General features: G+C 59.6%; 2 protein-coding genes across 4 annotated transcripts in view; both read right to left on the bottom strand.

The window, feature by feature from the left end:
- NUP214 (nucleoporin 214) overlaps positions 1–2,681 on the bottom strand; it is a 76,999-nt gene extending 74,318 nt beyond the window's left edge. For all 3 annotated transcript variants that reach the window (XM_045845882.1, XM_045845884.1, XM_045845883.1), the window contains exons 1-2: positions 2,538–2,681; positions 150–345 (exon numbers count right to left, since the gene is read on the bottom strand). In XM_045845882.1, coding sequence (XP_045701838.1) covers positions 150–345; positions 2,538–2,582 — 241 coding nt within the window. In that variant the 5' untranslated portion in view covers positions 2,583–2,681. The remainder of the gene's footprint in view (positions 1–149; positions 346–2,537) is intronic.
- A 1,062-nt stretch (positions 2,682–3,743) lies between these two features.
- Positions 3,744–25,172, bottom strand: AIF1L (allograft inflammatory factor 1 like). The gene is made up of 6 exons (XM_045846476.1): positions 24,978–25,172; positions 24,705–24,766; positions 14,188–14,254; positions 11,894–11,935; positions 9,405–9,567; positions 3,744–6,677 (listed from the first exon to the last, which is right to left on the bottom strand). Exons 1-6 carry the CDS (start codon positions 25,006–25,008, stop codon positions 6,590–6,592), a joined length of 453 nt encoding a protein of 150 aa, XP_045702432.1. The 5' UTR covers positions 25,009–25,172; the 3' UTR covers positions 3,744–6,589.
- Between the last annotated feature and the right edge of the window lie 631 nt (positions 25,173–25,803).

Here is a 25,803-nt window from a genome sequence, read left to right as displayed (position 1 = left end):
TCCAACATCTGACCTAGAACTTACCCTCAGGGGCCAACCTGAGGGCTACAGGAGGTTTCCCTTTAATACTGGAATTTCTTAGGAAGGGAGCTAGATTAGCACTCCACTATACTCCCCCCCTTCTACTCAACACAGAGCAAATAACTCACCGATCTTATTGGGGTCGTCTCCAGGTTTATTCTGAATAAGAAGATTTTTAGTAGGGAAAATCTGCAGCCCGCTGGCTCCACCAGCGAAGACCAGGCCATACTTGTTGGACACGGCAAGCAGACTCGAACGTTCCTTGGGCAACTCCTCAGGGGAGTCAAAGATTCTCACCTTCTTCAGGGCCCTAAACTGAAAATCCTGTTGCGAGAGATCGAAGCAAGGTCAATGCAGAGAAAATGGGAAACGAAATCCTGCCTGTCATAGTCCAGAAGACCCCATTCCAGTACAACAAAATACCCATCACCCCGAGGCCAACGACTGTGTGACTTACTCATTTTTAAGCTTCCTGTGCCTACTGTGGTAGTTGGCATAGTGCTTATTAATACTTATTCAATGAAATAAATTTTTAAAAATTCTTCCACGAAGCCTTCCTTGACTAATCAGCTCACACTGAACTTTTCATTTCCTGAATTCCTAGTTTTCAGTCTTAACCAGCACACAAGCTAATGTTATTTATTTATAATCTTGTCCTGTTCTGTAGTATGCATTATCACATGACCCAGAGCAGTGCTTCATAAATTGTTGAATCCCCACTAAACAGTAAGCTTGACTATCCAGTGCAGCACTCAACACATATACGTGGAAATACAGACCACAGAAAGATAACCAAACCCCAAGAACCGACTTACCTGCATCAAATGCTCAACAAAATCCCATCACACACACAAAAACAAAATGGAATATATGGTCAACCACTTGGTGTTCAAGTCTTACATGGAAGTCCAAAACCCTTAACACGGGCTATGAAGCCAGGCATGGCCTGACCAACCCAACTCTGGAGCCTCACCTCACAACGCTGTGTCCCTGACACAGGTGCACCTGGGCTGCATCCCGCACCACCTCCAGCCCCCACCTATGTCCAGTTTTCACTTCCTTCCACTTTCACGCTCCTTAGTCGCTCAGGGCCTGGCAGCCTTCCCCCACCTCCTGTCGATGTCGGACTCACCTAGTCTTCCAAGAATTTATCTACATGCTTTCAAAGACAATTTTCAGTGTGTGCCGCTTCTTGGTAAAAAGAGGTCCATAAGTTTACCAATCGTGATGTTAAGTTGTACTATAAGAGCTTTTTTCCCCCCCTTTCATTCTAAACTTATCTCTGAGTCCAGGTTTTGGTGAAAAGAATGCAAATCCCCTTCTGCTCACGTCCCCAAAGTGTAAGGGCCGAAGACAGCCTTCCTCGGCCTTCACTTCGGCACACGCAGGTCTCACAGAGCATCCCTGCCACACCCCACACGCTCCTCCTTCGATTCCACGTTTAATGTGTATTTTCGGAAAGATTAATGAAATGCTCTTAATTTCCAACTGACCAGAAATCCGCACAGCTTTCCAGGGGGAACCACAGTACAGTTTCATACAGGAGCAGCAATAAAATTTTAGTCTCTTCGACATTTCTTATCCTGGTAATCCCAAATATCCTTCCCGGGCCTTGGTCACATGGAGGTGGAGGGCTGGTGGGACGAAGAGGCCACAAGACCGCTCTCCTTTCTGTTGTAGTCAGTAACTCAAAGGGAGATGCCATCTTCTGAGTCTGTGGTTCTAAAACCTTTTCCACCCCCTGCTCCAGCATATCTGATGAATATGAAGGCAGTGATTTTGAGAATCACTGCTCTCTAAAAGTATGGATTACTACTCCCTAAATTGATGTCAGAGATTTGTTCAAACAAATGCCTAAAACCTTCCTGCAACTTACTCCCTTTCGTGTTTATAACCAATATTGGGATCACCTGCCCCCTCTTTAGTTTCCTGACTTAGGCAGATTTCCAGTACCAGAAGAGTCCTCCTATTCCAATTAACTTAAGTTTTTTTGTAGGACAGGTGATGAGTCCTGGCTCTGTGTTAAGCAGGCCTGGGCAGAAACAGTACAATGAGGCAGAAAAAGAGAGACTACTTAAAAAACAAACAAACAAACAAACAAACAAACCCGCCCCCTGGATTTGTCTCTGTCCAGTGTGACTTTGGGTAAGCTACTTTCCGAACCTTGACTTACTCCTCTAATACTAACTTTTTCGTAGGGTTGCTGTGTGATTAACACAGTACCTAGCACATAGTAAACTCAATATTAATAGTTTATTACCACTACTCCGACCACCACAGAAAAGCAGCTAAAGTAACCCAGGTGGCTCGCACGAGACCAACACGGGAAAGGGAAACCGCTCTCCTCCAACGCGGGCGGCAGACACAGTGCCCCAGGGTGTGCAGGCGAGAACTCTGAACGCGGCAAATGTTCAAGCAGGAGGCGGGGCAGCCGGCACCTGCGCAGAGCTGTTCCGTGGGGCTCTAAGGCAACGCCAAGACTAAAGAAGGGAGGGAGGCCCCGGCTAGTCTCTGACCTTCATCTCCCGTTCGGGGATCATGGCGTCCATCTCGTCTCCCATTGCGCCGTCCTCGGGTGGTCGAAGCAGCCTGCGCTGCCCCCCGCGGCCTTGGCTGCCCAGCGCAGGCCGCCCCCAGGCCGACTTCCTCCACACAATGCTAGCGGCGCACAGCGGTCCCGCACTTCCGGCGCGCTTTGGTGGCGTCACGCGTTTCCGTCCGCGGCTTGGTCTAGGAAGGCTAAGGGACGGTCTGAAGTCGCGCGCTCTACTAGCCGCCGCCTCCCATTGGCTGGCTCGAGCTGAGTAGGGGGTGTGGCTCTGGAGCCTGCGCGCCTGCGTCCTGAACCATCCGGGTGCCAATCCGGCTTTGGTAGCTCGAGCCGGCTCATCTCGTTGGTGGCCGTCGTCGTACCGCGCATGCCCGAGCGCTCCGCGCTCAGTGCTCAGCGTTGGGTTGAGACTCCATGGTAACCTTTGGACGTAGGTGGTTATGAATAATTGCGGATTTAGAGAAGTTAGGAAACTGACAAGTATTTCCAGGCGCAGCTCTTGAGAGGGGCTTTGGAGAGGGATGTGGAGGAAAGGAGATGCAGAAAGTGGGTGGAATGGGACCTCACCAAGGGAGACTTTTCTGTATCTAAATTTGAAGGCTGAAAGGGGAGGCTCAAGTTCCCCAAACATCGGCTGTGCTTATCCTTCCAAGGTAGTCATTTCCGAAGCAAGAGCCTGGAAACCACGAAAACACTTTGGGTGTGTTATTTACTCTTCCAGACGTCCTAGTCACCTAGGGGTCATTGCCATACGATGGATGAGCTAACTAGAAGCACAGAAAAGCCAATTACCCAGTGCCGGTCGGTCAGAGAGCGGTGGAGGCGGGATTAGAATTCAACTCGTCGGGATAAACTCATTGATGACCATTGCGTGGAGGTGGGAGGCCGGGACACACTCTACCACTTACTGCTTGGTTTTTCAGCAAATTGCAGATCTGCTACAAGCCTGCCTCTCATTTTATATTTAAAAAAAAAAAAAGGATGACAATCAGAACCTGACTCCTTGGGTTGTTGTGTGAGGGATGAATGAAGTTTCGTGTTTAGCAGAGCCGGGTACACCAGACACATTCATGCAATCTGTTCCTATAATTGGCTCTTCAGAATTTGCTGAGCCCCGCCCCCCTCCCCCCCACCGGCCGGAGCCCATCCCCAAAATACACCAATCAAGACATCAGTTTGTCTGTTTTATTTCCAGTATGTGCAGAGGATAACCGGCATCACACACGCTCACAGGCATGCGCACACACATTGCATCCACCTGAACTTGCGCGACACACTTCTTCATGTTGAGTCGCGGGGACACACCAGACTTGGCAGTCCCCAAGTTTCTGGTTACACGAGTAAGATTTGGTCTTTCGGAAAGAAGACAGCTGAAGTTCTAAGAAGCTGAGCCCTTAGCCAGAGAAGCAGAGTTCTAGACACAGTAGACACAACCTGGAATACACACGGGACCCCCTTTCCAGAGACCACTCTTGAGCCCCTCTCCCTCCAGGAGCTGAGTTCCAAACATGGCGAAGGGTCAGGTGGGCTTCCTCAGGACACGCCCCTTGCAGTGACGAGCTCCCATTCCTGCGCTTTCCAGAGCCTGGGACACACCCACTCCCTCTCCTCCCCAGGGAGGCTTTCCCATGGTCTTGCAGACCGGACAGCTGAGCCTACTGAAATAAACCCGGCTGGCTCTGCCCCCTCTGGGGGAGAATCGGGTGCCCTGAGGGGCAGTCAAAGAAAGCCTCACCTTGACAAAGGTCTCATCCTGTCCCAGAGAGGAGAGGGAGGGGTGGGGACGGGCAGTAAATTATCTAACGATCTCAGCGGGGGAAGAAAACAAGGCAGGGAAGGAGGTGGGGTGAGATTTTACATTTACAGGGAGAACTGTTTTGCTGGGGTTTAAACTTCAACTAGGCCTGTGCACTTGAGCAGCTCCTTAGCCTGAAGATCAGACAGTCCTGGCCAAAGTAATCTTGCTCTTGCACTGGTTAGGACCAGCTGACTAACCAGAGCGGGGTGTTTTCCCATCCCCTGCCTGCTGCAGTCCCTCAAACTGCTGTCAGGGCAGCTCCTTGGGCCCTGAGTATGGGGGCACCGAGGAGCCACGGGGATCCCGCACTGGCTCCAGCCTCCAACAGCACCCACACCTTTCCGCTTCAGGTTTGGCGAGGGCTTCTCCAAGACTCTCGCCTCATCGAGGGCCTGGCTAGGCCCTCGGAATTTCTGTGAGGTCACCCCCAAGCCCCCTCTTTCCTAGCATCCATCTCCCTCGTCCTTGCCTGGGTCTGCCATCCTCACGGGACTCCTCACGGGACTCTACGTTCCTGTCCATTTCACTACCGGGTTCTCAGTGCTCTTGGCCCACAGCAGGCGCTTAATAAATACGTTCAACAGATGAGTGCGTCGAGGGGTAAGGGACCCAGACCACAGGTGGGGTCCAGGCTAAGGTTCCTGCCCAGCCAGCGTGGGGCTGATTGTGGCACCTGCGTGAGCCCCGAGCCCCGAGACACGGCTTGGCTGAGAAGCTCTAGGGAAGGCAGAACTGCAAAGCTGGCCAGGCCCGGACCCAGACCCTGATGCGGACTCGGAGGCTCTGGGAAGGTGCGTCCCGGCCCAGGGTCTCCCCGCAGCCCTGACCTGGGAGACTGCCCCTCCCTGCGTTATCCTCACTGCCTGAGGCAACCCAGAGCAGAGATGAGGCAGGGGCAGGGCATCTGAACACCGGGGCTTCCGTCCAGACCCTTCCGTCTCCACAGTAACCCCTGACCTTCGGCAAGGCACTTGATCCCGTGGGCCACCCCAGTTTTCTCACCAGTGACACGAGAGGACTGGCTCAGCTAACCTACAGGGTAAATCAGGGCTGTAAAACCCCGAGTCCAGGATGGAGGACATGGGGGACCCTCCATCCAATCCCCAAGCTCAAGGTTCGGGGCAATTTGGAAAGGGGGAGATGAGTTAAGAGAGACAGTGGACACGCACGCACAGGTCAGGACAAAGTCGGAGGGCCTTAAAGCTTATAATAAGTGGTCAATAAATATCTGGTGTATGAGGGACTGAGTGAATGAATGAGTGAATGAACGAGTGAGTGACGTGAGCTGGGGAGGCGAGTGGGGAAGCACAGTGTTCAAGGAGACCGGGATCAGAAAGGCAGCATCCTGTTTCTCACGTCTTGGCTTCACAGTTGTGCTGACTCTTTTTGCCACAAGCATTTTATCCTTCACCCTCCTCACCTGTTGCCCTCAGCATCCTCCCTGAAAGGTAGGACCAGACTGCGATGAGCCTCCTCCCACAAGGCCCCGGGCCTCCCTTCCACCTCCAAAGCCCTTGCTGCCCCAGCAAGGGACAGGGCTCCCCCCGAGCTGCCTGTAAAGGTGTGGCTGGCAGGGAGGGTGGGGATGGCGAGGCCAGAGGGTTTCTTCTGGCATTCCTCTGGAATTCCCTTCTGGAATTTCTTGAAGGGCTCAATCCTGCCATCACCTGAGTGAGGACGAGAAGAAGCAAGGCCTGAGCGGGGCATCACCTGGGGGCAGTGGGGCAGGGAGTGGTGACCTCCTGGAAAGCTCTGGGGGAAAACCTAGCAAGACCTGCAGGCTTGTCCCTACTCCAGTGTCTTCTGAAAGGGGCTGAGGTCCTCAGCAGGGCCAGGCCAGAGAGCCTGGGCTGAGCTCAGAGACCTCCGGGAAGAACAGACAATACCAGCTCTAAGCATGGGGGTCACAGGCTTCCAGAGGAGGCAGGGAGCTGCCTGGCCCTGCCTCCTCTGGTTTTTGGGTTGGCGTCAGCCCTTCTGCATGGGTGGGGGGTGGAGGGAGGAGGGGAAGAGAGAGGGAGGGGATCCCAGAGTCTCTTTAAGGCAGATAATTGGTGCTTCACAAAGAGGTCACTGATTCTGCAGATGAAAAGAAGAAATAAACATGCCCAATGATCAAAAAAACCCCAAATAAGATGAAACACGATGAGTCCAGAGGGCAGCGAGATCAGGAGGGAGGAACGGGGCAGGGAGGGCAGGGGCAGGTCCGGGCGGGGTCCTCAGGGCAGGCTGGCAATGTCTCTCTCTGGAGGGGGGCCAACCGGCTTGGGGCTGCTCTCCTGGGCTTTGCCTTCAAACATCATGACTCTGGTTTGGAGACGGAAGAAAACAAAAACAAAGAAACAGGATTAGGACTCCCTCCCTCATCCAGGGAAAGCTCATCCAGCCTTCGGTTTGCAGGTTCCTCAGCAGAACGCCCTCCGTCCACTTTCCAACAGAGTCTTCTCGGAAGACTGGGACCGCAGCTGCGTGGGAGGGGCTCCTAGTCCCATTTTACAGAGCAGAAAACTGAGGCACAAAGTGGCAACGTGACTGCTCAGAGCCACACAGGCAGCGCAAGCAGGGCGAGACTCAGGATCTCTGACATCTGGGCTACGCGCCTTCCCCTCACCAAGCTGCCTGGAGGCAGCGGAGCTAGGCTGGGCCATGCCTCTGCTCAAAACACCCTTCCGATCTTCAGAAACCTCCCACCGCTCCAAGAGCAATGTCCGGGGAGCAGAGGGTAAGTGTTCGTGGTGTAGCGTCCGGAAGGAAACAGCTGGGTTTGAGTCCCTGCCCCGCTACTTCCCAGCTGGCGACTCCAGCAAGACACTCAGTCCCCTTTCTGCTCAGTGTCTCCATCTGGAAGCGCCCGGTGCCAGCAGTGCGTTCGCCCTGGAGCTGTTCCAGGCGTCAGTGCCTGACTCCGCCTGCACTCGGGCCCTGCTGGGGTTCTTCTAGCGCCCGGGCTGGAAGTCCCGTTCAGACGGTGGCGGTCCACAGGCAGCGTGTCTCCGAGCTGCAGGTGTGCCCCGCCCCCTCCCTCCTCGAGCCCTCCTCCCCTTGGATGGCTGAAGGGCCCTTAGCTCGAACATGTCCAGGACTGCATTCTTGATTCCTGCCTTCCCCACCTGCTCTCTCCTCCAAGCCAACACCACGGTCGCCCACTCAGCCACGCAGACCCCAGACTCGAGACCCAGCAGACTCCTCGTTTTCCCTTTACACCCACATCTGGGCATTTAAGCGGGGCTTCCAGCTCTACCTGCAAAATCACTCCTGGTTCCAACAGCTCTTGCCCAGTTCCGCGGGAGCCTCTGCAGGAGAGTGTCCTTATCTCCTCCTTGCACAGCGCCCCACCCCCACCCCCTGCCACCCCGCTGCCATTCTGCCCCCTGCTGCAGCCAGCGGGGGCCTTCTAAAGGTCAGTCCCCAGCTCAGAGTAGTCCAGGGGCACCCCTCCACGTTAGTACAAAGTGCTCAGCCTGGCTGCGGCCTACAGGGCCCCATGGCCCCCTCGGCAGACTCGTCCTTCATCCGCTGCACTTACTAACAGCCCAGCCACGCTGGGCTCTGTGCTGGGCCTTGGACATAAGAGCACGACCCTGCCCCAGGGCCTTTGCACATGCCAGGTCCTCCTCTGCCTGGAATGCCTTTCCCCAGGTCTTCCCACGGCTCATCTCCTCCCATCGTCCTCACTCAGGGCTCTGTGCCCATGTGGCCTTCTCGGGGAGACTTCTCCTGCCCCCATCGCATCGTGCCTGGTCCACTCGCCCACTTGGTATTTCTTTGCACTACACCATGGCAACCTGGTGTTCTTCTTGGTTGTCGTTTGTCTCCTATGCTTTGAACGTGAGCTCCACCAGGAGGCCAGCAACTCATGCGTCTCCAGCACCAAGAATAATTCCCGACACAGAGCTGGTGCTCGGTAAGTATTTGCTGAATTAACACGTGATCAGTCTAAAGAGCCAACACGCAGATGAGTGCCTGACACATAGCCAACGCCCGCTACATCTTCGGGGTCGTGTTAACGGCGCCGTCACTGTGTGTTCTGATGCCCATGGCCCTCCCGCCCATACTAACGGCTCTGACCCACCCACACTGTGGGCTCCTGAGCCGGTTACTCAGCTTCCTGGGGCCTCAACTTCCCCCTTTGTAAAGGAGACAGGTATGTTTGACCTTTGTACATCCGAAAAAAAAGTAGTCTCGCCCTGGCTGGCATAGCTCAGTGGATCGAGCGTGGGCTGCGAACCAAAATGTCGCAGGTTCGATTCCCAGTCAGGGCACATGCCTGGGTTGCAGGCCATGACCCCCAGCAACCGCACATGGATGTTTCTCTCTCTCTCTCTCCCTCCCTTCTCTCTCTAAAAATAAATAAATAAATAAATAAAGTCTTAAAAAAAATCAGTCTCATTTCATGAACGCCAAGTGAGGTCCTTTTCAGCTCAAAGGTCACGAGACTCCGCAGGGACCTTCTCAGCAGCTGCTCCGTGGGGAAGGGCCCGCGCAGGGAGTGCGACCCTGGCCAGCACGCCCTGGGCGTCTGCCGCCCACCAGGCCCCACCGGGCTGGCCTCTCCGAGCGTGTCGTGTCATTAATCCTCAGGACACCGCTTCACGAAAGACATTTATTACATCTCTGTCTTACAGAGGAATAGCAGCGAGCTCCACCTCCCTTCCCTCAGGGTTTCGCTCTACACTAAGCTCGCAACCACCCGGTGGGGGTGGGAGGGTCACTTTACACATGAGAAAAACCAAGGTTCAGAACGTTCTGCCAGGTTTGTCATTGTGACAGCCACCATCATCACAGTCGCCGCCTCCTGAGCGCCGATCCTACCAGACCTTTTGCTACAGGCTAATCTCACCCAAGAGGTACAGGCGAGCATGGCAGGGGACAGATAAGGAAGTCAGGGTCAGAGAGATGAAAAGCCTGGCCCGGCGGGTCACACCGTGAGTCACCTCCCCGGCCGGGGAACGGCCCAGGTGCCCGAGCCAGGGGCCTCTCCACACCCCAGGACTTGGCCTTCCGAGGCCCCGGGAGAGGCGGGGAGGTACTCACAGCTTGAGGACGGCAGACCGTTTCCCCAGCATCATGTTCACAAAGTCTCGGTAGGAGATGGTGTCGCTGACCCCGCCTGTCACCTCCAAGATCATCTTCTTCATCTCCAGGTGGGTCTTGGGGACCCCGAGCTTCTCCATCATCCTCTTTAAAGACATCAGGTCTGCCGGGGGGAAAGCAGAAATCCTTTAGGTGGAGACGGGCATGGTGGGGGTGGGCGGCGAGCGGGGAAGCAGTTAAAACGCCCTCTGGACCCCGCCCCCAGAGGGAGCCGAGCCGACAGCCCGTCCCTGCGGGCTGCAGTGGACAGCCTCGCTCCTCTCCGGAGAATGGGCCTGTCCCCCCGCCCTGTGCCCCCCAGAGGCTGTACAACTAGTGGCTAGGGACCTGGGCTTCTCCTGTCGCACAAGCTGGGGTCACAGTCCAGCTCCGCCATTTCTGGCTCTGGGACGCAGGGCAACTACCTCACCTCTCCGAACCCCGGCTCTCACCGGTGGTCACCTGGGTTGACGGGGGTCACTGGGAGGGACGCTGCATGGCACGGAGCAGGGGTGCGGTGACAGAGCAGCTATTCTTCCCTGTTATCTCCACTGCGCCCTGCAGTTAGCAGGAGCCATGGGCCCGCCGCCCTGCTGCCCCGGGGTCACTGCCCAGCGAGGTGGCCCGACTCCAGGCATGGAAAGTCCTGCCCAGGAGGCCAGGTGGTAGCCTCCGCCACGGTCTGCCACTCCCACCCTGCAGCCCCAGGGCATCACTCTGGCCAGAAGGGCCAGGGTGCCAAAAATAGCCTGCAGAGCAGGAAAACCAACAAAGGAACAAAATCCCAGAAAAACAAGGGAGGCACCCAAAAGTCACCACCCCCCGAGGGCTTGCTGACTCTGACCACCCCGCTCCCCAGACCCTAGGCCGTTTCCTTCAGATTGTTCCAGAAACAATGGGTCAGCAGAGGATGGCGGGGGGAGAGAGAGGCGGAGCGGCAGAGTGTGGATTTCGGGCCAGGCCACGCTGCGCCAGCTCACCCCAGGGCAGGGCGGGCAGGACGGGTGCCAGGCCCCGCGGTGCCAGGACGCCCAGGGCGTCTCAAAGAAAGCTGGGCAGCTGCCTGCAGGAAGGAGCGAAAGGGCTCCCACAAGTGCCGGCCAGACGCTGGAGCAGCCAGACCTCACGGCCAGGCCATTGGGCGGGACGCTTTGGAAGCCTTTAACCCAGAATGTCTCGTTCCTGAGATTTACTCCTAAGAAATCACTAGGGACGTGGCCAAAGACTCGTGGACAAAGGTGCTCGTCAGAGCATTATCGGCGACACGATGGCACGGGCCGACTAAGGTACAGTCCATCCCCACGATGGATTGTTGCTCAGCCACTAATTATATTTCAAAAGAAAAGTTCGTCATATGTCAGAGTACTCACAATGTGTTATTTTTTTTAAAAAAAGATGGAGGTTACCCTGGCTGGTGTAGCTCAGTGGATTGAGCTCGGGCTGCGAACCAAAGTGTCGCAGGTTCGATTCCCAGTCAGGGCACATGCCTGGGTTGCAGGCCACGGCCTCCAGCAACTGCACATGGATGTTTCTCTCTCTCTCTCTCTCTCTCTCTCTCTCCCCATCCCTTCCCTCTCTAAAAATAAATAAATAAAATCTTTAAAAAAACAAATAAATAAAAAATAAAAAAAGATGGAGGCTCTAAAAATGGTGTAACACAGCATCTGTGATGAGAACAAAGCAGGAAGGGTATGAACCGAACTGTTCACAGTGTCACAGCGGCAGGGGACATACTTTTGTCTGTGCTTTGCTGTGCTCTCCAAACATGTTTACGATGAAAACGTATTCACTTAATCAATCTTTTCGAAAGAAAAAAGAAGAATACAAATATTCAAAAAGGGGAAGACCGAGGGAAGGAAGAGTGGAAACACAGCAGCGTTGAGCCCGGTTTCCTCATCTGTAACATGGGGATAATTAAACCAGCCTTGACCGTGTCCTTCTGGGACTGGTGAAGGTCAAGATTATGGTCTTGAATGGAAGTGCCACAGACAGGCGTTTGTCACCCCCAGCATCTGGACATGGGTCTGTTGGGAGAGGACACCTTTGTCAACTGCGGGGGAGTGGACAGATGTGAGGAGAGGGCTGGGGACAAGGGAAAGGCCAGCCCCCTGGGCCAGGCGTCAACCACCTGAGCGTCCCCAGCCCCAGGCAGGGGTGGCGCTCTCTGTGCTGGGCCCCCTGGGGTGGGTGGCTGAGGCGGGGACAGCGAGCACAGAGGGGTGGGGAGGGAAATGGTCGGAAGAGAAGTTTGGGGACAGTGGATCCAGGGCAAAGGACGACAGACTCCAGCCTGGCTCAGCTGGCCCAGCCCCCGGGAAGGCTTCGGCGTGTGACCGCCGCACTCACGACACCTCACCCACGCAGGTGAGTCTGTGGGGCTCCCTGGACCTTCACACCGCCCACCCACCAAACCCTCTAGCCCCCTACAACATGCCCAAGGCGTCACTCACCAATCTCGCCTTCATTGTTCAGGTCAAACTCCATGTACTTCTCTGGAAATCACAGAGCAAAAGCCGGCATTAGCTTGGACAGCAGGGTGGTCCCAGTGACGCCCCTGAGGGCACGTGGCCTGGTCCTCGGGGGGCCCACATTGGACTCCTCACCCCACGTGGGGTTCTCGACATGAGTCCTGTCATCTCAGTTGTCTGCACCCCTGTCCTGGGGGCGCCACAGGGAAAGGGACCCCAGAGCCACCCCGACCCTGTGCCAGGGAGGACGGCTGCTTCCCCCCAGGTTCCTGCCGGGGCCGGCCGGCTGCATCCCCATCGGCTGCGGTGACCATAAACCCTGGCCCTGGAGATACAGGTTCGGGGAGGGTGGGGAGGGCGGGGGGAGAGCCGGAAATGCCCAGCGTGCCTCAGCCGATTCTGACGGGCAGCCGGGGGTGGGGGCCCCGGGAAGGAGTCCCTGTGGTTCCGAAGCTTTCGGTCAAGGGCAGCACCGAGAAGCTGCTGCTCTTCCAGCAGAGATGCCCCTGGGCCTGCCCTTGACCACAAAGTGGGACACAGTGTCCAAGCGTACACAGACCCTCTCCACCAACCACACCTACAGACTGAAGCGACCCCAATCCAGGGGCCCGGGGAAGCTCCAAGGGCAAGAGAGAATGGCAGGGGAGCGCCCTGGTGTCTTCCGTCCGTCACAGGCCGTGCACACAAACAAGCCCCGCGGCCCTGGGCAGGTCGGCCCTGCCACAGAAGGACGAGCAGGGCCCTCCAGGTCTATTCTGCACGGAGCAGCGGGCATGAGAAAGCCAAGGTCATGAGAAAGCCAAGGTCCTCCCAGCGGCCGTCGAGGCCCCACGGCCTTCCGGAGCATCTGCCTTCCAGCCTCTTGGGCTGCCTCTCCCTCCATCCCCTGCGCTCCGTCCCCTGGCCTTGCTGTACCTGGCCTGTCCCCCACCTGCTCCTTCTGGGGACTCGCCACCCCTCTGCCCGGGATGTCCCTGCCAGGTAGCCTCAGGGCCATGAGGGCCCCTCAGCCCTTCTAGTCGGGCACCCCACCCGCCCACACCAAGCACCTACCACCACCCCAGAGACCTCTGTCCCAGAGCCTCCTCTGCAGAGAGGCCCCACGGGTAGGCAGAGAGAAGGGAAGGACTGCCCCCCCTTTGTGAGGCTTTCCTGTCTGTGGACAGCTGGCGGGGTGCAGGGTAGTGACAGGCAGGGACGGGGTAGGAGTGTTTTTGTTCTAGTAGTTCTTTCTTTTCTTTAATGTTAAAAGCAACATTGCATCATGGTTAGGAGCAGGGGTTTCAGAGTGAAACCAGTATGGGTAGAAGCCCCAGCTCTGCCCTAGGTAGGCTGTGTGACCCCAGGCAAATGACCCCACCTCTCTGAGCCTGAGTTCCTTCTGTAAATTACCGATGGCGTCACCTCCCTCCGGGCTGGACTGGGATGACTCGGGGAGCTCACAACACAGCCTGCGAAGCGCCTCCCACAGGTCGGCATCGACAACTGCCTAGCCACCGGTGTCCCACCCGAGGACAACCAAGCTGTAAGCAGCCTGAAGACCCCTGGGCCGGTTCTCTGACTCCGAGCAGGGACGTAGCCCGCGCTGCCGAGACACTGGGGTGGGGTCAGGGGTGCAGCCTCGGGGATACTCCCATGGTCCGGCCGCACCCCGAGTGCATCTCTCCGGCAGCAAAGGTGGGTCCGCCTGCTCCTCACGGCTCCTTACGTGCACAGCTCCTCTCCTTTCCCCAGTGGCTGGCTGGGGACCAAGCGCCAGGGCCCGGAACAGAGGGACCTTTATGCCGCCCCCTCCCCGCGAGCGGGCTCCTGGGCCCTGTTTTCTTTTCATCCCGTGCGGCCGGGATTCAATGGGCAGAAACTCTGCCCCCTGCCCCACTGCAGGGACACAAACGTCCATTCTCCGCAGGGGCTCCCGAGACGCTCCCCGGTGCAGGGGGAGAGGCCAGCGCTGCTACAAAGAGCTGATTGTGAGCTGGGGCCCCGGGAGCGAGCAGGGTCTGGGCAGCGGCAACAGGAGCCAACCTGAGCCCTGCGGGGCAGCCAGGGGGGAGAGAGGGGCAGAGGCAGGCTCAGGCCTGCAGGTGAGGGGTGAGGGGGCCAGGGGTGGCTTGGAGGCAGGTGGAGGGGCCTGCCCCCCTCTGGCTGGGCACCCTGCCTTGCAGCCCACCAGGAACACGGCATTCTGGAAGGAGCAGGGGTACAGCCTCACCCGAAGCGGGTAAGGAATCCCACGTGCGAGGGGCTGGGAGGTGGGGCAGCCAGCCCCAGCTCACCTTTGAAGGCCGAGAGCTTTTCCGGCAGGTCCTCTTCATCGCTGTACTTCTGGTCGCAAAGAAACTCCTACAGAGGCGAGAGGGCAGAACTGAGCAAAGGGTCAGCAGGCAGAACTTGCCAGGATGGAGGCCCATTGCCCCAGGGGCCTCCTGTCCCACCAGGCCAGGGACACAGGCTCCAGCGGCTGCCCTGACTTCCTGTCAACCCCCGGGGCAGACCTGCGGAGTCCAGCCTGCGGGCAGGAAGTGTGCTCCCCAGCTGGGCGGGGCGGGGGCGGGGCATGGAGGGTCTGCTCCAGTAGATAGAAACACCTTCACTCAAACTCTGAATTACCTGTGCAGGGACCGGGGCCTCCCCACCCCGACACTGCCTCCCTGGGGACTCCACACGGGGCTCCGTGAAGCAATGAGCCCCAGCGACAAACTGCCTGGTTGGTTCCGGCAGCACTAATGTCTTAAGTATGCGACCCCGGCATGTTGATTCCTCTCTGGCTTTCCAGTGCTTTATCTCCAGCCGGGTCTGAGACCCCAGCTACTTCTGGAGTGTGCGTCAGAATCCAAGGGCCGTGCACGTGTGGCCCCTGGCCCACAGCAGGGGCTCAGTGAACAGTGGCTGTCTCGTCATTTGTCTCTGCTGTGGCCAGAAAACGACTGTATGTTGTCCAGGAGGTCACCTACCCCTCTCCCCTGCGTCCTCACCTGTAAAGCAGGCCCGCCTTCCCCTCAGATGCCGGGAGAGACTCGAGCGAGTCCTTTCGGAACCCAGTGGTGGGGGCCGGGGGACACTAACAAGGGCCCCCAGAATGAAGCACTCACTCACATGACCCCTTTGGGTCCCCGAAGGAAACTGTGGGCCACGGTTTCCTTTTATCAATGAGAAAATCGAGGTTCACACTGCCAGGGCTACATCAATTTAGCGCCATCTCATTCAAAGTCTGCATCTTTGACCTTGACCTTTAAAGATGGGCAGATAGCCCCGGCTGGCGTAACTCAGTGGATTGAGTGCAGGCTGTGAACCAAAGCATCGCAGGTTCGATTCCCAGTCAGGGCACATGCCTGGGCTGCAGGCCACGGCCCCCAGCAACCGCACATTGATGTTTCTCTCTTTCTCCCTCCCTTCCCTCTCTAAAAATAAATAAATAAAAATCTTTAAAAAAAAAAAGATGGGCAAATAGCAGGCATTCATCTGGCTTTAAAACCAAAAGCTACCTGTTCGTAAGCACCTGCTACGCCAGCACAGGGCCAGGGGTCTTACCTGCCTCACTGCTCATCTTCGAGCCGCCCTAGAACCTGTGCGCCGACGGGGAAGCGGAGGGTGTGTGCCCACCCATCCTGGCACCGGAGGCCGAGAACACTCCCTCTTCCCTGGACCACACGTTCCTCACTACTGAGCCGATTACACGTGGGCATGCTTCTCCTGTGCTCATTCATCCAACAGTCTCTGGGGGACCACAGCGCCCACTGCCGTGTTCCTAGGTCAGCCACTCAGTCTGTTCCTAACCTCCCGCTGCTTCTTCCCACTGCTGGATGAGTGGGTCTGCCCTTGCACCTCTCCTAGGACGGGAGACCCACCACCTTTCAGCCTGTCCTGCAAACCCCCGACAGGCTGAAAGCAGAGCAGGAGAGCGACAAGAAAGGGTAAAGCCCCCTGGGTTCGGATCTCAGTCCCCGCCTCACTAACGGTGAAATGGGCGTCGCGTACCCACCCACCCACCTCCTCCAGCACCCGTCCCTCAATGGGGACAGCCAAGCTCCTCCGTCAGTGCTCCGTAAGCAACGGTAGATGACCTAGCATGCGGCAGAGCGTGACCCCTTCCAGGGTCCCAGTGTCTCCACGGTAACGCCGCCCCCTTGGACAGAGAAGGAGAAACCCGCCTGCCAACGCGACCCCCTTTGCTGGCTCGAGGGGCTCTGACCACGCCCTTGCTTTCGGCAGGTGCTGCCCTGCCCCATTAAATCCTCGCTGTCTCGCCGAGTTTGCAGGTGAGAGCAGGGGGACCAGCCAGCCTGGCTCAACATCACCTCCAAAGTCCCGGCAGCTGAGGCAACGCAGGGCTGGTTCGGAATCGGGGCGTGTCCGACTCCAGGACCTGTGCCTCCAGCCGCCCGGCGGAAGGCAGCCCCAGGGCCCACGCAGTCCAGCTGGCTTGGCCGCAGCCTCGCTCGGGGCCTCATTACCATGCACCAAGCGCGGCCCTACCTCCGCTTAGCCAGGGCTGGAACCTTCTCCCGCTGCCTGGGGAGCGGCCCTCCTCCCGGCTGGCTCTGTCCAGCCCTCGCCTTCCTCCTGGCTCCCCCTTACAGCTCTTTTCCGCCGCTGACCAGAAGGAGGACAATTAACTCCTGTCCGTGCCCCTGGGCACACCGGGCACCTCCCGGGGTCACAGATCCCAAACCCACCCAGCAGAAGGACAAATGGGTCAGCAGTTCCCAGACTTTGGGGTAACACTGAAAGAACCGTTTCCAAACAAGTTAAAAATAGGGAGAGGCGCTAAACCAGGCTGCCAAATTTGTGTTTTGCCAAGTAGAAGACTACACCACGGCCCCAGACTGCTGCGGCTGCGTTCAGAAAAGGACCTTTCGTTAAAGCAGGAAGCCCGGGATCTCAGACTCGTGAAGTGGAAACCATCTAGCCGACACTCAACTCACTGCATGGCCCCCGTGTTCCCTCCGCTTCCCCACGTTAGGAACTGGGAACTCCCCACTTGGTGGGGAGCCACGGGCAAGGCTCCCCCATCTGGGGCTCTCTGGGCAGAGGGCTGGGTGCCTCCCAGTGCCCGCATTCCGGTCGACCAGAAATCCTCCCGCACCAGCCCGGGCCCATGAGCACCGTGTACTGACCACTTCTAGGAATCCTGGGACTGGGTTCCAGGGGTAGGACACGGGCCTTCCTCCTGTCGGGGACAGACCAACCACACAGAGCTGGACGCGGAGCAACCGGGCAGCGTCCGAGAGTGAGGACCAGAGCGCAGCGGGCGCTGTGGAGGGCTGAAAAGTGATTCCCCTCGCCGGACCCCGCGGGGGCCCTGCTTGCTCCCATCGGGGACTTGGCTCCAGCCGGGGCCCTGCCCGGACCGCGCATTCCCGCACATCTGCGCGGCTCTCTACCTCGCCCCTTTAAGCCCTTGCGCAACTGTCCGCCCTGCCCGCAGCCACAGTCCCCGCCCCCACGTCCATCCCACCCCACCTTCCTGCGCCTCAGTTTTACGCCACGGGATGAGTTACGCCCTAACACAACTTAACTGCTCAGGAAGGGTATTGTCCGTCGTCTGTCACCCCCTGCGGGAATGTAGGCTGCACATAGTAGGTGCTCAATAAATGTTTGCAGGCTGAGTGACCGAGTCGGGACTCGGAGGGGATGAATCGCGTGATCACAGCAGCACAGCGGGCCAGGGGCCAGGCCGGGGCTGCACTGCACGGAGGGGGCCACTGGGGCTCCCTCCCTGCACGGAGCTGGAACGGGAAAGCGACCCGAGGAAGCGGGTCCTAGAAGGAGGATGGGAGGGGGCAGGCCCTCGGCCACAAGTCCTGGGAGCACCCAGCACGCCCAGCATGCCGTTGGCGCTCAGCAGACGTCCGTCGGGGGAGCAGAGACGCCTGCCGTGCAGCCAGAGTGACTCTCTCCTCTCTCACCCAACAGGGTGAGGCAGCTTTGCAAAGTGTGTGCACGTGTGTGACAGAGACTGGGGGGTGGGGGGGAGGGACTCAGAGATTGGAATCGCATTTTTCCTTAGGAGCCAACAATGACAAATGCTTGCCACAGAGCGACCAGGGTGGGAAAAGCAGCTGACCCATGCGTGTGGGGGTAGGTGGCCCTCGCTGACCCTGGGCTCAGGGCAGCTGTGTGGCCTGTGCCTTCGGCGGGGGCATGGGGAGGCAGGCGGGCAGCGGGAACAGGAGCTCCATTGGCCGGGCTGCCAGCTCCCACCCCTCCTCCAAGCTTCAGATTCCTGGTTCCTGCTTATGCACAGCCCACGGCTTCCTCCCCTTCGGGCGCTTGACCCTATATCCCTGCCCAGCCTCGGGGCCCAGCCTCGGGGCCCAGCCATGCCCAGCGGGCAGGTACCCTATCTTGTCCAGACGCCAGGACCCCCGGCTGCCCTGACCCTGGGTCCCCAGGCAGAAGGGACAGAGATAGAAGCCAGCCCCCTCTGGAAGAAAAGCAAAAGCAAAAACCAAAGAAGGGCGAGCGGGAGCCGGAAGGCCTGGGTTCGAACCGCTCACGCAGGCAGCCGTGTGAAAACACTGCATGGGTCTGTGCCTCTGTTTCCTCGTCTGCGGGGAGGGCGCACACATATCTCAGAGGCTGGCTCTGAGGATTACAACCCGCGAGTCCATTCACGTGCAGTGTTTAACACAGAGCCTGGCACCTGGTGAACAAACGCTAAAGAAACGCTGGCTGTGTGTTGTTGACTTCGAACGTTTCTGTCCGTAAAACCCACGGATAAACCCCCACGGCGCGCCATCACCCAGACCCCCACGGACCAGTGGGCGGATCAGAAGCTAACCTCCTTCCCCGAACCTCTTCCCCGGCGGCGGCTGGTTCTGAGTTCTCTCGTTCCCCTCTCTGCGCATCCCGGCTTGACCGGCCGGCCGGCTGAGACCCCGAGAGGTTGCTCGGCTTGCGCAAGATCACAGAGTTTTCACAACTCAAGGCTGAGCCCCCCGCTCCACCCCACCATTGCAGCTCCCTCCCCGCCCCGAGCAAGGAGCCAGGGGCCTGACCACAGGTTTCTGAGCGAAGAAAGTCAGCACTGGGAGCGGCCTCTCCTCTGGGGCAGCTGCAGAAGGAGGTGGCTCCTGAGGCTAGGGACCCACTCTGTGACCCACTGGGAGGCGGGGGGCGGCGGTGTGGATGGTTCACTCTACCCAAAACCCCCTCTCCCCCTCCAGCCCTCTGTCCTGAGGGCGGGGCCTCCGGGTATGAGAGTGATTATGGATATGCCCAGCGAGTGGCAAGTTCGGAGGCCTTGGGCGCCTGGTCAGTCCCAGGCAAAGAGCCAGGAAACGCAAGCAGGCAGGAGCCTGGGGTTGAAAACAGGAAGCTGTGAGCCTCCCCAGGCAAGGCTGGGGGTGGCGACGGAGCTGTTAAAACATCTCCCAGGCCACAGAACATGAAGGGGACTCCTCAGAGCGCCCGGCTTCTCCTCTTGATTCGCTAGCTGGGGAAATGGAGGCCTCGGAACGGAGAGGTTCTCGCCTAAAGCCACAGTGGTGGGAAGCCACATGTTACCTTCCCGAGAGCAGAGGGGCAGGGAAGGGATGCTGAATCAGATTCCCTGGGCTCTGGTCCCAGATCCAGCACTGGCTACCAGCTCTGCAGCCCTGGGCAACTTGTCTCACCCCTCTGGGCCTCCGTTTCCCCGTCTGTGAAATGGGATCATCACAATAACATCTCCTCATTGGGTTGGATTAAGGGAGCTAACCGCAGAGACACTGACTCAGTGTCAGCAATTGGCATTGCGCATTTGGCGTGCCCAAACCCTGGCCACACCGAGAGACAGCTGTGAGCAGGGGAAGGGCAGAGGAGTGACCCAGCCGCAACTCTGTCCCACAGTGTCCCACAAAGTCCTCCACGTGAGCCTTGACCCTCTGGCCATCCCTCCTTCAGGGCGAGCTCAGCCCGGACACCTGGCTGACCTAGCAGTGGAAGGCCATCCGCACAGGACAGAGTGCTCCCGTCTCAGTCCTGGGGGACAGCGCCCGCCGCCACGCCTGCGCACTGCTGCCCCCCTCGCTCCTCCACAACCTCGGATGCACGTCTGACTCTTCCCCCACCCCCAGGAGTCCCGTCCAAGGGCGCAGGCCCCGGAATGGGCATATCCCAAACCCGCAGCAGTGGGCAGCCCCTGCTGCGTCCGGCCTCCAGATCCCTGCCACCTGCCTGGTTCCCCTGCCCCCACCATCTCCACCCCAGACTTAACTCTCTTCCTGGGCCGGTACCTCTAGCACCTGCTCCCGGATGCTTGCTCCTGGCCCTCCCGGCTCGTCTTTATGTATGAGCTGCAGCAGGATTTTGGGGCGGGCAGATATCACCATCTTGGAGGCCATCCAAGACGCTGGTGGCCAAAACCCTGGGCGCAAACCCCAAGGCCGGACACGGCACCATACCAGGCCCTTGGCGCCTCTGACGCAGCCCACAGGTTCTTAAAGGGCCAGGACCCGGCCACGAGTGCCCGGCCTGGTGCCTGGCACGTAGACGGAGCCTGTAACGTGCACCCGCAAGGACAGGAGGCTCACATTCCCTGCGGCGGCTCTGGGGCCGCATCCGGACACGGTGTCCCCGCCAGCAGGTGGGGCGGCCGAAGAAAGACACCCCATCAACTACACAAGTGAAGCAGACCCTGAAGAAATTCCATCTCTGGCTTCCTGTGACACGGCCACAATGAGGTCGTGACTGGCTGGCCCTGCGGGGACACTGAATCCCCGGAGGCTCACGTGGCCACTTATCACCATCTCCCTTATAATATATTAAGGAAGAGCAAGAGAGACGAGTGCCCGGCGGTGCCAGCTGGGCACACTCACCTGGGCAGGGACACAGTGGCACTGCCAGGACACAGGGAAAAAAGACACGCCTGCGTCGTGCCTGGGTCAGGTCTCAGAGGTCCCCCCGGGGGCTCGGGGAGGGGCCGGGGACGCACGCCCCTGTGGGCAGAGACACACAGCCCGCCGCGCCCAGCTCTTCCCAGTGCAGGTGCCACATGGGCTGTGAAACAGCCACAGGGCACCTGAATGCAGCCGGGAACGCCGAGTGCCCTTCATTCGACCCAGGAGGGCCGGGAGGGCGGGCCTGAGGCCAGAGATCTTTATCTGCATAAGCAAGAGAGGCCTGTGTCACAGCGTGGCCGCGGCCACCTGGCGGACAGGGCCCAGGCGGGTCACGGGCGGCGTCTGCAGTCAGACTCCTGGACCGGCCACTTCCTGGCTGGATGTCCCTGGGCAGGTGACGTCCCCCCGACCGAGCCTCCGTTTCCTCATCTCTGGAATGGGAGGCCTCGTCATCCTTGCCCCATGGTGACGTTTATACATTCTTGGGGCGCGCCTTTCCGATCGGGCGTCCCTTTGACAGGAGTCGGGGAGATGACGCAAGTCAGGCGCCAGGCAGGCCTCGCGGGGTTTTGTTAAAGACGCTGGCCTCTGGTTGGCTCGACTCCCTGCCCTCGGGGCTCCCCCTGCGGATCGAGGAAGGGTGACGGCACCCCAAGGGGCACCCACCCAGCCCCACCACGTGTCTCTCCGCTCCTGTGGGAAGCCAGGGAGAATGTTTTCTGTTGCTATATAAGGCTGAGTCGGCTGGCCTGGGGTCACCTGCCCTGCCGTCAGGGCTTGGAGAATGTCAGCTATGTGGGGGGAGTAGGAGGTGAGCGCTCGTCCTGCCCGCTCCAGTGGCGCAGAGAGTGCACACACACACACACACACACACACACACACAGAGGCATGGGGGCAGGCGGGCGCCCACACAGGAGGCCCTATCCAGTTCAGAGACTGAGAGGAGAGGCTGGACCCAACCCTGGCTGTTGAAACCCAGGCAACTGGCTCAGCCTCTCTGAGTCTGGTTTTCTGTAACCTGGGAATTCACACTCACGGGCTTAGGGTGAGCGCTCAGCAAGACAGTGCCCAAAGCACACCTGGCACACCGCCTGGCACACGCCAAGTGCTCAGAAAATAATAGCCAAAGCTCCAGTGAGACCAAAAAAGTGCATTTCCATACAGCTCTGGGTCCACCCAAGTCTCTATTTTTACCCCTCAATCCCTTGTAATAGCAACAGCTAAGATTTAGCTTCCCTGCTGCCTTCTGGAAGCTGGCCCACCCCGGGGAAGGGAGGGAGATGGGAGAAAAGCCCCAAAAGGAACAGGGGTGTCGTCCCAGGAGCCCCCAGAGCTGGGCTCTGCCCTGGGCGGCAGCCCCAGAGGCGCCCATGCACATGCAGGGAGCACGCAGTCCCGTCCTTCACAGCTTCCGGCTCCCACGGGGTCCCCGGGCAGCCGTGCTGTCCAGCCCCCCGGAAGCCCCACTCCAGTGACACTGAGCCCCAGAGGAAAGGCAGTCCGGGCTGCTAATGTGGATCCCTCTAGAATTTCCCTCTAGAACCTCCACTGCAGCCACGGCCGTGGGTGAAGCGGACCCAGACTCTCCGTCAGAGTGACTCCCTCGGAGTCTGCAAAGAGCTTCACCTGCCCCTCTCCGCTGACCGCTGCGGGGACACGGGGCAGCGCAGGGCCCACGCTCCCACTTCGGGCAGGGGAAACGGAGACTCTCCCGGATGAAGAGGTCCGGCCCGGGCCGGGCGGCCAGCGGGGGCCTCAGCAAATCTCTGCCCTGGGTCTCCACTCCCTGCACCTTTAAGCCCCAAACAAACCATCGATAACGATCGTGACAGCAGCCGGCGCTCTGTGTGCGCTTTCCATAGATCCTATCGCTGCTGCAAAGTCACAACGGCCTGACCACCACCATGTCGGTGCCTGGCCCAAGGTCACAGAGTGACAACGCTCTGCCCTCCTCGCCCTGCCCCTCGGGGCTCTACACCCTGGTGGGGCCACCTTGACCTACTGCGGTGGGAAGCAGCTCAAGTTTCCAGTTTGGCCCCGGAGCCTCCTTCCTCCAGGGGCCGAGAGCCTGTGCCCACCAGGCCTGGCTCACGTGGTGGTCTTGGAGTAGCCCCCGGGCACGGAGTGGACACTAGACCACCGGCTCTGCCACTGGCTTCTGCGCGGCTTTGGCCAGATGCTTGCCCTCTCTGGGCGCTGGGGTCCCAAGCTGGTTGAACACAGCCCCTTCTTCCTCACCCCCTCCAGTCCCAGCCCTGTCCAGGCCAGCTCCCGAGAGGCACAGCCCGCCCCCTTTCAGAGCCAAGTCAGTCCCCCTCCCAAACAGCCCCGTAGCCTCCCCGCAGCCAGCACCCCCTCCGAGGGCGGGGCTGCCATGGAAAGTCCCACACCCTCACTGCTCAGGCTTGTCCAGCGACAGTCGCCTCTCCCCCATCCCCAGCTGTCTCTGGCTCAGGGTCCTGCTGGCTGGGGGTGGACTCCGCCAGCTTGGAGCCCGCCCGGCCTAGCGGCCCAGGGGGCTGTATGAGGTCAGGGCTCCAGGCTCCTGTCCAGTAGGCAAGCGCAGCCAAGACCGGCGGGCTGCAGAGTGAACTGGGAGGGAGCCCGCAGCCTGGACCCCTGAGATCCCAGCCAGACATCCAGGCTCCCTTTCAGCTGTGCTCAAGATGACACCGACAGGCAGGGTGAGGATGGCAATGAGGGGCCCTGGGGATCCCAGAGTCCTCCCCGTGGAGGAGAGTCCTGCGGCCCGTGGAATGAAGTCCGACAGACTGCCTAGTTCCAGGCAATCCAAACAAGCCAAAGAGAGAATCCACATGGCAAGCCCCCCACCGAAAGCCTGCAATCCTGCCTCTGTGCTGGCCCTACACCCCCCTCACCCCTCTCCCCGCCTCCACCAGGGCCCTGCCGACCCTGCCAGCTTCCCACTTTGGGACTCAGATCTGGCTCGGACCCTGGGTGCTCAGCGGCCCAAGGAAGCCGGTGGGGGGATGCCCAGCCTTGTTTCAGCGGGCACGCCTCCACAGCCAGCTAGGAAGGAAGCTGCGGGGCTAATTCTAGTACGATCTATGAGGTCTTCCCTTGTGCAGGGTGCTGGACCGAGCACGTGGCATGCCCTCTGTGGCTGAGCCCTCGGGACGGCCCTGGGTCTGCGTGGTGAGGGCCTTGGAGAAGCCCACACAGCGGGCATGGGTCGGAGGCCAGATCTGAGCCCACTTCATGCAGAACCGCCAAGCCCCTGGCTGTGCTGCCTTTGAGCTCTGGCCAATCCATGTAAAGTCTGCATGCTCCTTGCACAAACGTTTATGGGGCGCCCACTGTGCGCCTGGCAACAGCCAGTCGGCTTTCTTTACAGAAATCCACCAGGACGGGCAAGAGAAGCCTCGAGACTCGAAGGCAGCCTCTTCTAAAAGCTGGATCGGAAAAGAGCTGTGCGGGTGGGAGTGGGGGCTGGCAGGAGGCCCGCGTGTCCTACGGTGGAGAGGGCGCTGGCTTTCATGCATCTGGAGCCGGGGGTGCTAACAGCAGCCTGACCCACACTTGCTGGGTGGCCAGCCGCCTAGCTTCTCTGGGCCTCCCTTCCTCCGTCCGCTGTAAAACCCGACTACTGGGAGACATAGGGGGTCCCTTCCGGCGCCAAATCCCTGTGGCGGGCTTCCGGGGAGCCCCGAGCGGCTGGTATGGGAGCTCCTGGCCGGGCCCTGCCTCCCCAGTCTAGGAGTAACAACTTGCAACCTGAGACGCCGGGACCAGGGTGGAGTGGAGGGGGTGGAGGGGGACCTACCTGGAGTAGGAGGCACAGGAGAAGGGGCGGAGGGAGGAAATTGGGGGTAGCCCGGGGGGAAGAAGAGGTAGGATCCCGGGGGAGTTGGGAGTTTTGGGGACAAGCCAGCGCCGCGCGGCTCCGGCGACTTGCAAGCTGCCCTCGCGGCGGGGCTACGACAGCGAAGGTGGCGGCTCGCGCTTACCCGGTTGATCTCGGCCAGCCTCCTCTCCTGCCGGGCTTTGAGCAAGCCGAACGCCTTCCCTCCTAGAGGAGACAAAGAGACGGCCCGGGAAGTGGGGGTCTTCCGGGGCTGCGCGCCCCCGGGGTCCGCGCCCGCTTCCTGCGCGCGCAGCAGACCCCGCCGTCCTCCCGGGGCACACAGGTGGCAGGCCGGCCGGGGCACAACGCGCGCGGGCCGCGGCACGCGGGACAGCGTGCCGGGGGCGGGGCAGGGTTGTGGGGCAGCGGCGCTTACCTTGAAACCTGTTGCTGAGCGCGACCGACATGGTGAGCACGGGGCTCCCGCCGGCTCCGGGCTGCGCGGCCGCGGCTAGGAACGAGAAGGTGGGACGGGCGCCCGGTCCGAGCTCCCGCGGCGTGTGGCGGCAGAACCGAAGGGCGGAGGGAAGGCGCGGGCGGCCGGACACACCCCTCCCTCCCCTGCGGCCCGCCTCCCTTCCCTCGCGCCGCCCGGCCGCCGGCCTCAAAGCGGCTATTATGCGGGACACAGAGCCCGCCGAGCGCCCCTCTGCTGGAGGACACGGAAAATGCACCGCCCTCTCCGCTCCCCCCGGGACCTTCACAAGCCCCTTTCCCGCTCCGGGCCGCGGCTTCCCCGCAAACAGGACGGGGATGGTCTTGGTTCTCACTCTCGGGGTGCCTGCAAGAAGCAAACGCGGGTGGCAGCGGCAGGTAGTGACCGCGCCACCAACTAAGGCCGGCAAGTTACTATCGCCCGATGCGCGGCGCGCACTTTTAAAAGGGAGGCGCGCGTTCTCAGCCCTCCTTTTTAACTCTTGAAAAAAAAAAAAAGTAAAGCCGTTTACTCAACCGTTGTTGAGAGGGGTGGTGAGTGCATAACGACGAAGTGCCACGGGGACATCAGCGACACTAAATCAGTTCGAGTGAGTTAGTGTTTTGTTAATAAAACTTGTTTCTTCAGCGCTCACTGTGCATCGGGCACTCTGCCAGATCAGTAGGGGATACATTCGTAAAACCATTTATTCTCAAAACTCTCTGAAACAGCACTGGGCACTCCCACTTTAGAGGCGAGAAAAGTCAGCCCGGGGAAGCCTGGAGTT

This window comes from Phyllostomus hastatus, unplaced genomic scaffold (genome assembly GCF_019186645.2).
Source record: "Phyllostomus hastatus isolate PE091 unplaced genomic scaffold, TTU_PhHast_1.1 phas_contig_495, whole genome shotgun sequence".
In the NCBI taxonomy this organism is placed as follows: domain Eukaryota; kingdom Metazoa; phylum Chordata; class Mammalia; order Chiroptera; family Phyllostomidae; genus Phyllostomus; species Phyllostomus hastatus.
This window is presented reverse-complemented; position numbering and strand designations above follow the sequence as displayed.

What these genes read in the sequence shown, in the direction of transcription:
- AIF1L (XM_045846476.1), bottom strand. Translation starts at nt 25,008, where the DNA reads ATGTCGGTCGCGCTCAGCAACAGGTTTCAAG. An exon ending in GGCTGGCCGAGATCAACCGG is followed by an intron (nt 14,255 to 24,704) that starts GTAAGCGCGAGC and finishes TCGCCTCTGTAG; the next exon opens with GAGTTTCTTTGCGACCAGAA. An exon ending in AAAGCTCTCGGCCTTCAAAG is followed by an intron (nt 11,936 to 14,187) that starts GTGAGCTGGGGC and finishes TGTGATTTCCAG; the next exon opens with AGAAGTACATGGAGTTTGAC.